At 30.7% G+C, this 16,266-nt stretch overlaps 3 protein-coding genes across 3 annotated transcripts; all 3 read left to right on the plus strand.

Annotated features, from left to right (window-relative positions):
* Window positions 1-2,664: 2,664 nt before the first annotated feature.
* LOC119607585 (UDP-glycosyltransferase UGT5-like) lies at window positions 2,665-5,006 on the plus strand. The gene is made up of 2 exons (XM_037961548.1): window positions 2,665-3,016; window positions 3,187-5,006. The coding sequence occupies exons 1-2, from the start codon at window positions 2,773-2,775 to the stop codon at window positions 4,488-4,490; spliced, it is 1,548 nt and encodes a 515-aa protein (XP_037817476.1). The 5' UTR covers window positions 2,665-2,772; the 3' UTR covers window positions 4,491-5,006.
* A 2,282-nt stretch (window positions 5,007-7,288) lies between these two features.
* LOC119607584 (UDP-glycosyltransferase UGT5-like) lies at window positions 7,289-10,824 on the plus strand. The gene is made up of 2 exons (XM_037961547.1): window positions 7,289-8,558; window positions 9,492-10,824. The coding sequence occupies exons 1-2, from the start codon at window positions 8,303-8,305 to the stop codon at window positions 10,793-10,795; spliced, it is 1,560 nt and encodes a 519-aa protein (XP_037817475.1). The 5' UTR covers window positions 7,289-8,302; the 3' UTR covers window positions 10,796-10,824.
* A 1,526-nt stretch (window positions 10,825-12,350) lies between these two features.
* Window positions 12,351-16,186, plus strand: LOC119607583 (UDP-glucosyltransferase 2-like). The gene is made up of 2 exons (XM_037961546.1): window positions 12,351-12,711; window positions 14,819-16,186. Exons 1-2 carry the CDS (start codon window positions 12,456-12,458, stop codon window positions 16,120-16,122), a joined length of 1,560 nt encoding a protein of 519 aa, XP_037817474.1. The 5' UTR covers window positions 12,351-12,455; the 3' UTR covers window positions 16,123-16,186.
* The last annotated feature ends 80 nt before the right edge of the window (window positions 16,187-16,266 follow it).

Genomic DNA, 16,266 nt, shown 5'->3' on the forward strand with positions numbered 1-16,266 from the left:
TTAAAAGTGTTTGAAAAAGATCAAATATGTTTGGTATAATTAAAAGCTTGATTTACATAACAGATAAATTAAATAGTAACTAGTTCTCTTGAATAAAATTTTGTTATTTCAAATAATATTGTGTTATTTTAAATCTTGTACGGCATTCTTTAGTCGTTGTTTATCTTACTTTCTACTTATTGTATGCAATTGTTTGTTTTCTTTTGTATTTGAGTTGATAAGTTGCCACCATGATAGACAATTTAATGAATATTTGTTTTGTTCTCCAGCAAACTGCGAACGAATGTTAAGGTTATTAACCTACTAAAAGTGATTAGGGGACAGAAATTTTAAACAAATTTTAAAATTGAAAACATTAATCTAATCTTAAATTAAATTAAGTACATACTATTTATAATATTTTTTAACTGTGTCACTGTGATGAAATCAAACACTTATATTTCACCTGTTCCTAAAATGATCTAATCTTAAACTAACTGTTTACTATAAAATGAAAGTCATATTAAATATAATAATTACCTTATCATTAAAATTTAAAATAGAAAAAACTTAGTTGATCGCTAACTATTATATTTAAAGTGATCTTTATGAACAAGAAAATACTGATGAGTTTCACACTTTCAAATTTAATTGATCATTGTTTGGCTAAACAAATGTCATACAACATTAAATTCAAAGATTACTATAGATTATTTGTAGAGAAACTTTTACGATCAGTGATATTTTTAACGATCATTGAACAATTTTTATAAAGAATTTTCGTATAAAAAATTAATCGTGGAAAAAAGAAGAGACAATTTTAAAGAGATTAATAAAATGTTATATATTGAGATCATTGCAAAATTTTCCATTTAGAGAAAATTCTAACAAGATCACTATTCAATTTTTATACCCACCATCAAAAAAGATGTGGGGGCATATTGATTTGGTCATTCCGTTTATAACACATCGCAATATTGGTCATAGACCCCCAAAAGTATATATACTCTGGGTCCTTATAAAATTCTAAGACGATCTAGCCATGTCCGTCCGTCTGTCCGTCCGTCCTGTCTCTCTGTCTATTGAAAGCACGATAGAGTCTGAACGGAATAAGCTAAAAATTTTCTACAAATCAATCTGCAAATATTGTCTATAGACAAGGTTTGTTTGGTATTGAAAGTGGGTAATATCGGTCTACGTTTTCGGATAGCTCCCATACAAGTGGATCCTATAGCGATGAAATTCTAAGTTTCCTATGAGCCAAAATCTCATTACCAAATTTAATGAGGATCGGTCCATAATTGACCATATAAGATCCCCTTCAGATCGGTCAATAATTGACCCTACCCCCCATATAAGGTCCCCTTTAAAAAATGGCATTAACCTCATTACTAGCTTAAAAATACGAGTATAGCTATGAAATGTTACACACATAAGTTCCATGCGAGCCAAAATCTCTCTATCAAATTTTATATAGATCGGTCCATAATTGATCCTATCCCCCATATAAGGTTCCCTTCAAAAAAGGACTTTAACGCTCAATACTGGCTTAAAAATACAAGTATAGCAATGAATTTTGATATAAGTCTCTTACGAGCAAAATTCTCTTTACTAAATTTTACATGGACTGGTCCATAATTGACCTTACACCCCATATAAGGTCCCTTTCATATATGTAATTACTTTTACGCTCAAAACTGGCCTTAAAGTACGACTATAAAGATGAAATATGAGTAAGTTTCTTACGAACCAAAACCTAAAAAACTTTTATAGGAACGTAAATCTTCCTACCGAATTTCATGCGGAAAGTATCGGGAAGTGATATTCGCTGTAAACATGTTTTATATAAACCAAAAACGGTCTAAAAAATTTTATGAAAATAAGTAAATAATTCACCCTACCTCTCATATAAGGTCCTCTTCAGTAAATTTGATGAGTAATATCACCCTTTTACGGCATACGGTTTAATGGTGGATATATGAGATTCGGCACAGCCGAATATAACACTCTCAATTGTTAGTTTTATAAAACTGATCTTCAATGTAATAAAATGTTCGAAAGCAAATTGAATAACTGTTAAATTTCTTAAGGAAAATTTTTACAATCAATAAATATAAATTTGTTTTTATTTTTGATTTGTTTATTGTTTTCATATCAATAATGTTCTAATAATGTTATCTAAATAAGTCCCTCAGTAGGTTAAACATTAATATTAGACACAAAAGAATAACATGCACAAAAATTAGTACATCCCAAACAGACATACATACACATGCATATAAAAATGCAAAATAAGTAAATGTGTTTCTAATTTAAAGCACGTAAGCGACAGCAGTCAGAGATGAGCGACTTACTTGCACTTTACATTAATCCCCACATCGCTATAGTAGTAGGAATGCTCTGTATAAAAGTTAACTTCAGCTTACTTTTTTAATTGCTTTAATTATAACATTTAGTTCATCTAAAACAAAACTTCCAAAAATCTCTTGTTGCTAGGCCTGTTACTAAACCAACCCTTTACATATAGTCGGCCATGCCTGACTATAATTTCTTAATTATTATTTTTTTTCCCATTACAAACGTCAGCTTAAACGTCTAGTATCCTAATCATCTATTATAATGGTGTGAGTAATAAATAGTTAATCTTTATTTGAGAAATTTTGAATAAAGATCAGTTACAAATATTAGATTGTATTGAGAACTTATCCAAAAGTATACAACGGAATAAATAAGAAGATTTTAATAAATTATTAAGAAAAAATAAATAAATAAATGAAATAAGCATAAAATAAAATGAATTTCCTTATAAAGCCTTTGTACTTGAGTTTATTATGTATTTTACCTTATATAGAAAGTGCTAATATTTTGGCTGTGTTTCCATTTCCGGGTCCTTCGCAGTACATTTTAGTGCAACCGTATTTAAAGGCTTTAATAGCCAAAGGTCATAGTCTAACAGTGATCAATGCTTTTCCTCAAAAACAACCAATTGCAAATTTTCGAGATGTAATTGTAACCGAAGTTCACGATAATTATGCGGGTAAATGTGAAAGGAAAATTTATTATAGAAAATTTTTAAATATTTTCAAAAAGTCAAGCCAATTAAGATCCTTAAAGGTCCTAAAAGTATTGAAAAAATAATTTTTATTCTTTTTAATTTGTAATCGATACTTTTCCTTTAAAAGTAAATTACTAAATCTTCTCTTTCAGATCTTATTCAAGGTGCCCAATATGAACGCAACAAATGGGATGAAATGACATTTCTATGTGATTTTTTCTCGAATGTCACTGAAACGGTTTTGAAAAACGCTCGAGTACAAAATTTGCTGAAAACCGAAAAATTCGATTTAGTTATATTAGAAGCTCTGCACACTGATGCATGGTATACATTTGGGCGACATTTCAAAGCACCCATGATTGGCCTATCCTCCTTCGGTACCGATCCCATAATAGATGAGCTAATGGGAAATATGTCGCCGTTATCATATGTACCCTTAGTAACTGCTGGCTTAACGGAACGCATGACCTATGGAGAACGTTTGAAGAATTCCCTCTATTCATTAATGGAACAATTACACGTTAGAGTGGTACATTTGCCACGTCATAGAGATCTGATTAAGAAATATATGCCTCATATGAAAGATGATATCTGGGATTTAAGAACAAATTTCTCTTTAATGTTATTAAATCAACATTTTAGCTTGAGTTTTCCACGTCCTTATGTACCCAGTATGATAGAAGTGGGAGGTTTTCAAATACACTATAAACCCCAGCCATTGCCCAAGGAAATGTTGGATTTTATTAATTCCTCCTCTGAAGATGTTATTTACTTTTCCATGGGTTCTAATGTAAAATCAAAAGATTTTCCTCCCGAACGTTTGCAAATGATTAATGAAGTTTTTGCCACTTTACCCTATAAAATAATGTGGAAATTTGAAAATCCCATTTTGCCAGGTAAACCCGATAATGTGTTCATCAGTCCCTGGTTTCCTCAACCCGATATTTTGGCACATCCTCGTGTTAAACTTTTCATTTCCCATGGTGGCCTGCTGAGTACCACAGAAGCTATATATCATGGCAAACCTATGTTGGGTTTACCCGTCTTCTACGATCAAGCCATGAACATAAGAAAAGCCATACAATCTGGTTTTGCTTTAGGCTTAAATTTTGAAACCCTACCAAGAGATGAATTTAAGTCTAGCATATTAGAAATGATGCATAACTCAAAATATATTAATAATGTTAAAACCATATCGCGCATTTATCATGATCAACCTATGAAACCCTTAGACGTGGCCATCTATTGGACGGAATATGTTTTAAGGCACAAGGGAGCTCTACACCTACAAAATCCTGCTCAAAAAATGAGTTTTATACAAAAACACAGCATAGATACGGTGGGAGTTTTGATAGCAGCTGTTATTTTGGTAGCTATTTCAGTGCTAATTGTGATAGTGAAAATTGTTCAAATAATTTTAGAGAAAAATTCAGTAAATAAAGAGAAAGTTAATTAAATGTGTTTAGGTGAAAAAAATTTAGTTGAATTTAAACAAATTCATGTTATTTTTATCATCTGAGGTAGTATTTTTTCCATATCTTGATATTAAATTATAACTTATGTAGATAAGGTTTGACTAAGATATTTATCACTTAAGACATTATTATTAGTTTATTTCAGACACTTCTCTCAAACACTCAATTTATAAAAATCTTCAAAAACATAATAAAATAAATACATACACAGAAATGTGTGTGAGATTTTTATGACCACAGAGAGATGGGGCTATGTATACTACTTTTGTCATGCCCTCTGTAACATTTAGAAGAGTACATCGTCGTATCCCCATTAGCAAGTATTTCTGTTATTGTGGAACTAAAGCTCTTTAACTCATAAATTACGCGGACTCGACTTATAACTGTAAATCTATACTAAAGTCAAGACCATGGCCCTGACTATAGTCGTGACCACACTTAAGACTATAGTCTATAATATAGTGAAGAATATAGTCTTTACTATAGTCAAGAATAAAGTCTATACTATAGTCAAGACTATAGTCTATGCTATAGTCAAGACTTTAGTCTATACTGTAGTCAAGACTATAGTCTATACTATAGTCAATACTATAGTCTATACTATAGTCAATACTATAGCCAATACTATAGTCATGACTGCAGTCAAAACTATAGTGTATACTATAGTCAAGACTACAGTCAAGACTATAGTCAAGACTGAAGTCTATACTATAGTCAAGACTAAAGTTTATACTATAGTCAATACTAAAGTATATATTATAGTCAAGACTAAAGTCTATACTATAGTCAAGACTAAAGTCTATACTATAGTCAAGATTAAAGTCTATACCATAGTCAAGACCAAAGTATACTATAGTTAAATCTAAAGTCAACACTAAAGTCAGGACTTTAGTCTATACTATAGTCCGGACTATAGTATATACTATAGTCAAGACAAAAGTCCATACTATAGTCAGGACTATAGTCAGGACTATAGTTAGGACTATAGTCTATACTATAGTCAGAACTATAGTCTATACTATAGTCAGGACTATAGTCTATACTATAGTCAGGACTATAGGCTATACTTTAGTCAGGACTATAGGCTATACTATAGTCAGGACTATAGTCTATACTGTAGTCAGGACTATAGTCTATACTGTAGTCAGGACTACAGTCTATACTGTAGACAGGACTATAGTCTATACTATAGTCAGGACTACAGTCTATACTATAGTCAGGACAATAGTCTATACTATAGTCAGGACAATAGTCTATACTATAGTCAGGACTACAGTCTATACTATAGTCAGGACTATAGTCTATACTATAGTCAGGACTATAGTCAGAACTATAGTCAAAAATATAGTCTATACTATAGTCAGGACTATAGTCAGGACTATAGTCTATACTATAGTCAGGACTATAGTCTATACTATAGTCAGGACTATAGTCTATACTATAGTCAGGACTATAGTCTATACTATAGTCAGGACTTTAGTCTATACTATAGTCAGGACTTTAGTCTATACTATAGTCAGGACTATAGTCTATACTATAGTCAGGACTATAGTCTATACTATAGTCAGGACTATAGTCTATACTATGGTCAGGACTATAGTCTATACTATAGTCAGGACTATAGTCTATACTATAGTCAGGACTATAGTCTATACTATAGTCAGGACTATAGTCTATACTATAGTCAGGACTATAGTCTATACTATAGTCAGGACTATAGTCTATACTATAGTCAGGACTATAGTCAGAACTATAGTCAGGACTATAGTCAGAACTATAGTCAAAAATATAGTCTATACTATAGTCAGGACTATAGTCAGGACTATAGTCTATACTATAGTCAGGACTATAGTCTATACTATAGTCAGGACTATAGTCTATACTATATTCAGGACTATAGTCTATACTATAGTCAGGACTTTAGTCTATACTATAGTCAGGACTATAGTCTATACTATAGTCAGGACTATAGTCTATACTATAGTCAGGACTATAGTCTATACTATAGTCAGGACTATAGTCTATACTATAGTCAGGACTATAGTCTATACTATAGTCAGGACTATAGTCTATACTATAGTCAGGACTATAGTCTATACTATAGTCAGGACTATAGTCTATACTATAGTCAGGACTATAGTCTATACTATAGTCAGGACTATAGTCTATACTATAGTCAGGACTATAGTCTATACTATAGTCAGGACTATAGTCTATACTATAGTCAGGACTATAGTCTATACTACAGTCAGGACTATAGTCTATACTATAGTCAGGACTATAGTCTATACTATAATCAGGACTACAGTCTGTACTATAGTCAGGACTACAGTCGATACTATTGTCAGGACTATAGTCTATACTATTGTCAGGACTATAGTCTATACTATAGTCAGGAACATAGTTTATACTATAGTCAGGATTATAGTCTATACTATAGTCAAGACTATAGTCCATACTATAGTCAAGACTATAGTCCATACTATAGTCAAGACTATAGTCCATACTATAGTCAAGACTATAGTCCATACTATAGTCTATACTATAGTCAGGACTATAGTCAGAACTATAGTCAGAACTATATTCAGAACTATAGTTAGGACTATAGTCAGAACTATAGTTAGGACTATAGTCAGAACTATAGTTAGGACTATAGTCAGAACTATAGTCAGCACTATAGTCAGAACTATAGTTAGCACTATAGTCTGTACTATAGTCAGGAACATAGTCTATACTATAGTCAGGATTATAGTCTATACTATAGTCCATACTATATTCAAGACTATAGTCTATACTATATTCAATTGTATACTATAGTCAAGACTATAGTCTACCCTATAGTCAAAACTATTGTCTATGTTATAGCCAAGACTAAAGTCTAGTTAATACTATAGTAATATACTACTATAAATGCTACAATCAGACTATAACCTATGCTGTTGAAGGACTGTAGTATAAGCTATAGTCAGACTTTAGTCTATGCCTTATCCAGGCGTTATGTTATAGTTAGAGAATAATCTATGCTATAGTCTAGTATAAGATATAGTCCGCTGTAATCTATAATATAGAAAAAATAATTAAAAATTAAAATTTAATTTTACAATAAAACTGGGTTTGATAGTTTGTCATAAACATTTTTTATTTACAAACAAATCGTAAAATCTCTTTGTATTATTTTGTTAATATTTCATTTAATACAATGTTTTATATTTGCGTTAGATTTAGATTTTCTCTTACCCTTTATATTATTAATATATTTTGTCATGTATAAAAGGTGTGTTAAACTTTTTTTCAAAAGTCGATATTATAAATCATTTAAATGTGTATATAAAAATTTTACAAACTTAAAAAGATTTAAATATAAATAAAAATGTAAAGTCAACAAATTAACACGTGATTAAAGTTTTTACAACAATTTAACTTGTGAAGGTCGGTTAAAGAAAATGCAAGCCAGTGAAGGGTTAGTATAGTAAGTAACTCGATAAACTTTTTACTGAATTACTAGTTAAAAAAGTAGGGTACTAGACAATTGAAATTTACCACATAATTTCTTCTACATTGTATTTACTTTTCTTATGTACTCTTATCTACAGTTCATCATAGTGGATAAATTATTAATAAAAATTAGTTGAATGAATTACATTCTCGATAACAAGTTGAAAAATCTTAAACTATAATTTTACGGAAGATCAGTTACAAAGATTAGATCGCCTTGAGAGCATCTTCAACCGCGTAAAAAAACCAAAATTTAAATAAATGACAAAGGATAAAAAAGCAGCCAAATAATATAAAAATGAAGTATTCTATAACGACTTTGGGCTTAAGTTTAGCGTTTATTTTATCATTTACTTTACAATTCGCTGAATGTGCCAAGATATTAGCTGTCTTTCCATTTCCTGGACCATCACAGTATATTCTAGTGCAACCATATTTAAAAGCTTTAGCCGCCAAAGGTCATGAGATGACAGTGATTAATGCTTTTCCTCAAAAAAAACCGATTGCTAATTTTCGAGATGTGCCCGTAATAGAAGTGCATGATAATTATGCGGGTAAATATAAGTTAAGATCATAGTCCATAATATAAGTAGTCAAGACTAATGTGTAAAATTTAGTATATAGATATATAAGTCTATAGTATAAGCAATATAGTCACTGTAGTCTATATTATAATCAAGACAATACAATACTATAGTTAATACTATAGCCTAAGTCAAGACTATAGACCATAATATAATCAAGATTATAGTTCAGACTATAAACTATATTAAAAATTATAGACTACATTATAGTCAAAACTATAAACTGTACTATAGACTAAATATTATAACATAAACTAGAGTTATTCTATTCTATAGTCTAAACTATGGCCTACACTATAGTCTTAACTAGAGTAAAAGCTATACCTATAGTATAGAATTTAGTTTATAAAAACTGTAGTCAAGACTATAGTTAATACTATATATACATATTATAGTCAATAATATAATGTAGTCAAGACTATTGTCTATACTATAGTCATAACTATTGCCCATACTATAGTCAAGACCCTTGCCGATACTCTAGGAAAGACTATAGTCTATACTATAGTTAAGACTATTGTCTAGATTCTAGCCAAGACTATAGTCTATTCTATAGTCAAATCCATTGTCTATACAATAGTCATGACTAACGACAATTGTATATACTATAGTCTATACTCTAGGCAATACTATAGTCATGACTATTGTATATACAATAGCCAAGACTATTGTCTATACTCTAGACAAGACTATAGTCTATACTATAACCAAGACTTTTGTCTATACTATAGTCATGACTATTGCCTATATTATAGTCAAGAATATTGTCTATACTCTAGGCAAGGATATAATCTATACTATAGTGAGATTATTGTATATTCTATAGCAAAGACTATTGTATATAAAGACTATATACAGTCATTAGTAAATTTGTTATTAAATACATTATTTATCTTCTTACAGAATTAGTAGAGTCAGCCAAAGTTAAACGTAACAAATGGGATGAAATGACATTTTTGGCTGGATTTCTTCTTAATCTCACCGAAACCGTTGTGAAAAATCCTGGTGTACAAAAATTACTCAATAATGAAAAATTCGATTTGGTTATAGTAGAAGCATTACACACAGATGCTTGGTATGCATTTGCTCGACATTTTAACGCACCTCTGATTGGTCTCTCTTCCTTCGGTACAGATCCCATTATTGATGAGCTAATGGGTAATATGTCACCACTTTCCTATTCGCCTCTAATAACAGCTGGCTTAACAGAACGCATGACCTATGGAGAACGTTTAAAGAATGTTATTTTATCATTTTTGGAAGTATTGCATGCACGAGTTCATACTATACCGCGTCAAAGAAAGCTAATAGAAACTTATTTGCCTCATATTAAGGAAGATATATGGGATTTGAGAACAAATTTTTCTCTAATGTTGCTGAATAATCATTTTAGTTTAAGTTTTCCCCGGCCTTATGTACCCAATATGGTGGAAGTTGGTGGTTTTCAAATATCCTATAAATCCAGGCCTTTGCCTCAAGATATTATGAATTTTATTAATTCCTCTGCAGAAGATGTAATCTATTTTTCCATGGGCTCTAATGTTAAATCAAAAGATTTTCCTCCTGAAAAATTGCAAATGTTAAATGAAGTCTTCAGTTCATTGCCCTATAAAATATTATGGAAATTTGAAAATCCCACTTTACCGGGCAAACCTAATAACGTGTTCATTAAATCCTGGTTTCCTCAACCCGATGTTTTGGCTCATCCCCGTGTTAAGCTGTTTATATCCCATGGTGGTTTACTAAGTACCTCAGAGGCTGTCTATCATGGCAAACCTATGTTGGGTTTGCCAGTATTCTACGATCAAAAGATGAATATTAAGAAAGCTGTACAATCTGGTTTTGCTTTGGACATCGATTTTCATACACTACCACGTGAGCAGTTTAAATCGAAGATTTTGGAAATGATGAATAATCCCAAATATTTGAATAACGCTAAAACTATATCGAACATTTTTCATGATCAACCCGTTAAACCTTTGGAATTGGCCATATATTGGACGGAATATGTTTTGAGACATAAGGGAGCAGTACATTTGAGAAATCCTGCACAAAAAATGAATTTTATACAAAAATATAGTATTGATACGGTGGGTGTTTTAGTGGGAGCCGTAATGTTGTGTGTTAGTTTTATTATAATTTCTGTGTTAAAAATTGTAAAATTAGTTTTCGGGAAAAAATCTGCTAAGAAAGTGAAAGTTAATTGAATAAAGAAAATAAAATTTATAGAAATTTATTTATTTGTTAGTTGTTTTATTTATTAGGTGAATGAAAGTAAGTTTTTTGATAAAAAAAATCCCCCGAAGTCTAAGTTTGAATTTAAATTCCCCAGTATATCAAACCAAAGCTGAAGTTTATACAATAAAAGACTATAAAAACTTTAGTCCATTTTATAGTCAAGTCTATTGTCTGTACTATAGTCGAGACCATAATCTATAATATAGGCCATACTATGGTCAGTTGGTTGGATTTACTGACGGACGGTATTGTACATTTTTGCTGATACTCAGAAATATTGGAATTGCCTTGAAAGCATTTTCTGAGTTCATTAAGTTATGGAAGATATGAACTTGGTCAAAGAGCAAAGTCCAATCAGTAGACTTAAAGCTAAAATTTTAAGCTCTTACACATCAAATATTTTTTCCGAAAAATAGTACAATTTTTAGTACATTTCAACTATGGCTAAAAAATCTGATACTCTGTTGAAAGCGCTTCTCAAAGACCTTTCACATGATATCAAAGTTTCATAATATTCTTGCGTTAAAGATGAAAAAATTAAAACCGTAAATTGTTCTTCAAATTTTTATGAGAATTGATCCGTATTAAACCCTAGACCCCATATAAAGACTTAATTGATATTGTGATACAATTTCATATACACAAATAAGTTTGGAATGACTTACATTGACAAGCAATGAGTTAAAAAGCTGTAAAGCAGTTTTTAACTGCTTCATTAGCATTAATAAAATAATTAATTAAATTTTAACACGGTGATGACATCGGAGTCAAATAACTACTTAAATAAGTGCTACAAATAAGGAGTTAATAATATATGAAAATAAAACTGTAAAACACATAATAAAGAACGTGCGTGCCTGATTATATGGAAGTTATTATGATAGTACTTAAAAGTAATACAGACGGTATGTAGTAGTCATTGAAAAGTGGTTGTGAAAGTATAAATCATTAACGAGTTTTTGCTTAGATATTATACCAAAAACAATTTTATAATGTGTAGGTTATTGTACGGCCGGGCATAACCGAATGTTGTATATGTGCTCATCTACATGTTTAAAAAATTTTTCTTTACCCCTTTTGTAATGTTGATATTTGTTGTAGTGAATAAAAGGCGTGTTGAATTTTTTTTAAAAAAGTCATCATTATAAAACATTTAAATTTTTTACAAGATTATATGCAAGTTGAATTAAATATAACTCAAATATAAAAATATAATAAAAATCAAAAACAAATAATACAATTGTTAACACGTGCTACAATTGACTGAACGAGTTAAGTTGTAAACTAAATGCAAGTCATCGAAGGAGTAACTCGATAACTGGGCTATAGTCTCCAGTAATAGAAATTATTTCTATTAAAGAAAGTAGTGTACCAAGCAGTTGAAATTTATTTTTAAAATTCCTTTACGTCGTATTTACTCTTATCTACTGTTAATTAATAAAAAATTACATTCTCAATAAAAGTGCATACTTGGCATACACAAACAAAAAACTGTAAATAAATATATTTAGTTAAAAAACTATTTTTACGGAAGATCAGTTACAAACACTAGATCGTCTAGAGAACATCTGAGGTAGCAGTAAACGGATATATCTTTAAATAAATTTGTCAGAATTAAAAGAAATAAAAATGAAGTGTTCAATTACATCTTTGTGCTTAAGTTTAGTAATTATTTTATCAATTACTTTAAAGTTTGTTGAATGTGCCAAAATTTTAGCTCTTTTTCCATTTCCTGGACCTTCGCAGTATATTCTAGTGCAACCGTATTTAAAAGCTTTAGCTGCTAAAGGTCATGAGCTGACAGTAATCAATGCTTTTCCACAAAAGCAACCAATCGTAAACTTTCGAGATGTGCTCGTAATGGAAGTGCATGCTAACTACGCGGGTAAGTATTTATTGATGTGACTATAGCCAGAACTATTGTCTATACTATACTCAAGACTAAAGCTTATGCTACAGTCATGACTATAGTCTATGCTATTGTCAAGACAATAGTCTGTTCTATAGTCAAGGCTAGAGTCTATACCATTGTCATTCTACTTATAGCCAGAACTATAGTCTATACTATACTCAAGACTATAGTTTATACGACAGTCACGAATATAGTCTATGCTATAGTCAAGACATTAGACTATACTATAGTCAAGACTATAGTCTATACTATAGTCAAAACTATAATCTACACTATAGTCAAGACTATAGTCTATACTATAATCTATACTATAGTCAAAACTATAATCTACACTATAGTCAAGACTATAGTCTATACTATAGTCAAGTCTATAGTCTATACTATAGTCAAGACTATAGTCTATACTACAGTCAAGACTATAGTCTATACTATAGTCAAGACTATAGTCTATACTATAGTCAAGACTAAAGTCTATACTATAGTCAAGACTATAGTCTATACTATAGACAAGATTATAGTCTATACTATAGTCAAGACTATAGTCTATACTATAGTCAAGACTATAGTCAAGGCTATAGTCAAGATAGTCTATACTACAGTCAAGACTATAGTCTATACTACAGTCAAGACTATAGTCTATACTACAGTCAAGACTATAGTCCATACTAAAGTCAAGACTATAGTCTATACTATAGTCAAGACTATAGTCTATACTATAGTCAAGACTATAGTCTATACTATAGTCTATACTATAGTCAAGACTATAATCTATACTGTAGTCAAGACCATAGTCTATACTATAGTCAAGACTATAGTCTATACTATAGTCAAGACTATAGTCAAGATTATAGTATATACTATAGTCAAGATTATAGTCTATAATATAGTCAAGACTATAGTCTATACTATAGTCAAAACTATAGTGTATACTATAGTCAAGACTATAGTCTATACTATAGTCAAGACTATAGTCCATACTAAAGTCAAGACTATAGTCTATACTAAAGTCAATACTATAGTGCATACTATAGTCTATACTATAGTCAAGACTATAGTCTATACTTTAGTCAAGACTATAGTGTATACTATAGTCAAGACTATAGTCTATACTATAGTCAAGACTATAGTCTATACTATAGTCAAGACTATAGTCTATACTATAGTCAGTACTATAGTCTATACTATGGTCAATACTATAGTCAAGACTATAGTCTATACTATAGTCTATACTATGGTCAATACTATAGTCAATACTATAGTCTATACTATAGTCAAGACTATAGTCTACACTACAGTCAAGACTACAGTCTATACTATAGTCAAGACTATAGTCTATACTGTAGTCAAGACTATAGTCTATACTATAGTCAAGACTATAGACTATACTATAGTCAAGACTATAGACTATACCATAGTCAAGACTATGGTCTGCACTATAGTCAAGACTATGGGCTATACTATAGTCAAGACTATAGTCTATACTATAGTCAAGACTATAATCTATACTATAGTCAATACTATAGTCTATACTATAGTCAATACTATAGTCTATACTATAGTCAATACTATAGTCTATACTATAGTCAATACTATAGTCTATACTATAGTCAAGACTATAGTCTATACTATAGTCAAGGCTATAGACTATACTATAGTCAAGACTATAGACTATACCATAGTCAAGACTATAGACTATACCATAGTCAAGACTATAGACTATACCATAGTCAGGACTATGGTCTGCACTATAGTGAAGACTATGGGCTATACTATAGTCAAGACTATAGTTTATTATTATGGTCAAAATTTTAATCTATTGTATAGTCAAAACTATAGTCTATTCTATAGTAATGATAATAGTCTACACTGTAGTGAGTTAGTCTATTCTATAGTCATGAATATAGTCAATGCTAGTTGCAGTCAAAACCGTTATGGTTTATACTATAGTTATAGTCAAGACTATAGCCAAGACTATATTAGTGACCAAACTATATATTTTATTCAATACTACTTTAATTATATTTTTTACAGCTTTTTGAATATTTAGGTCGACAGCTAATCTTAAACCATTTTCTTACAGAATTTGTTGAATCAGCCAAAACCAAACGTAACAAATGGGAAGAAATGACATTTTTGGCTGGATTTTTTCTTAATCTTACTGAAACCGTTATGAAAAATCCTGGTGTACAAAAATTACTCAATAATGAAAAATTCGATCTTGTTATAGTAGAAGCCCTTCATACTGATGGCTGGTATGCCTTTGGCAGACATTTTAATGCACCTTTGGTTGGTCTTTCCTCCTTCGGTACAGATCCCATTATTGATGAGCTAATGGGTAATATGTCACCACTGTCCTATTCGCCCCTAATAACTGCTGGATTAACAGAACGCATGACTTATGGAGAACGCTTAAAAAATGTTATTCTATCATTTTTGGAAGTATTACATGCACGAGTTCATACCATACCGCGGCAAAGAAAACTGGTACAAACTTATTTGCCTCATATTAAGGAAGATATATGGGATTTGAGAACAAATTTTTCTCTCATGTTGCTGAACAATCATTTTAGTTTAAGTTTTCCACGGCCTTATGTACCCAATATGGTGGAAGTGGGTGGTTTTCAAATATCCTATAAATCAAAGCCTTTGCCTCAAGATATTATGAATTTTATAAATTCCTCTACACAAGATGTGATCTATTTTTCCATGGGCTCTAATGTTAAATCAAAAGATTTTCCTCCTGAAAAATTGCAAATGTTAAATGAAGTCTTCAGTTCATTGCCCTATAAAATATTATGGAAATTTGAAAATCCCACTTTACCGGGCAAACCTAATAATGTGTTCATTAAATCCTGGTTTCCTCAACCCGATGTTTTGGCTCATCCCCGTGTTAAGCTGTTTATATCCCATGGTGGTTTACTAAGTACCGCAGAGGCTGTCTATCATGGCAAACCTATGTTGGGTTTGCCAGTTTTCTACGATCAACAAATGAATATTAGAAAATCCGTACAATCTGGTTTTGCTTTGGACATCGATTTTCATACTCTACCACGAGAGCAGTTTAAATCGAACATTTTGGAAATGATGAATAATCCCAAATATTTGAATAATGCTAAAACTATATCGAACATTTTTCATGATCAACCCGTTAAACCTTTGGATTTGGCTGTATATTGGACGGAGTATATTTTAAGGCATAACGGGGCTGTACATTTGAAGAATCCTGCTCAAACTATGAATTTTATTCAAAAATATAGTATTGATACGGTGGGTGTTTTAGTGGGCGCAGCAGTGTTGTGTGTTATTTTAGTGATTGTCGCGGTTTGGAAATTTGTTAAATTGATTTTAGAGAAAAAATCGATAAAGAAGGAGAAAGTTAATTAAATATATATTTACAGATGTTTTATATATTTTGTGTTTGATTTAAATAAATTCTTGCTAAAATTCAGTGAATAGTATTTTCCTATATTATGTCAGAATATTGCCTTGGAATAATTATGGACAGATTCTCATGATTTAAAAAATTAT

This window comes from Lucilia sericata, unplaced genomic scaffold (assembly GCF_015586225.1).
Source record: "Lucilia sericata isolate MDLA Ls3-8-SP2 unplaced genomic scaffold, ASM1558622v1 Contig000711F_arrow, whole genome shotgun sequence".
Lineage (NCBI taxonomy): Eukaryota > Metazoa > Arthropoda > Insecta > Diptera > Calliphoridae > Lucilia > Lucilia sericata.

What these genes read in the sequence shown, in the direction of transcription:
- LOC119607585 (XM_037961548.1), top strand. Translation starts at nt 2,773, where the DNA reads ATGAATTTCCTTATAAAGCCTTTGTACTTGAGTTTATTATGTATTTTA. An exon ending in AGTTCACGATAATTATGCGG is followed by an intron (nt 3,017 to 3,186) that starts GTAAATGTGAAA and finishes CTTCTCTTTCAG; the next exon opens with ATCTTATTCAAGGTGCCCAA.
- LOC119607584 (XM_037961547.1), top strand. Translation starts at nt 8,303, where the DNA reads ATGAAGTATTCTATAACGACTTTGGGCTTAAGTTTAGCGTTTATTTTA. An exon ending in AGTGCATGATAATTATGCGG is followed by an intron (nt 8,559 to 9,491) that starts GTAAATATAAGT and finishes ATCTTCTTACAG; the next exon opens with AATTAGTAGAGTCAGCCAAA.
- LOC119607583 (XM_037961546.1), top strand. Translation starts at nt 12,456, where the DNA reads ATGAAGTGTTCAATTACATCTTTGTGCTTAAGTTTAGTAATTATTTTA. An exon ending in AGTGCATGCTAACTACGCGG is followed by an intron (nt 12,712 to 14,818) that starts GTAAGTATTTAT and finishes ATTTTCTTACAG; the next exon opens with AATTTGTTGAATCAGCCAAA.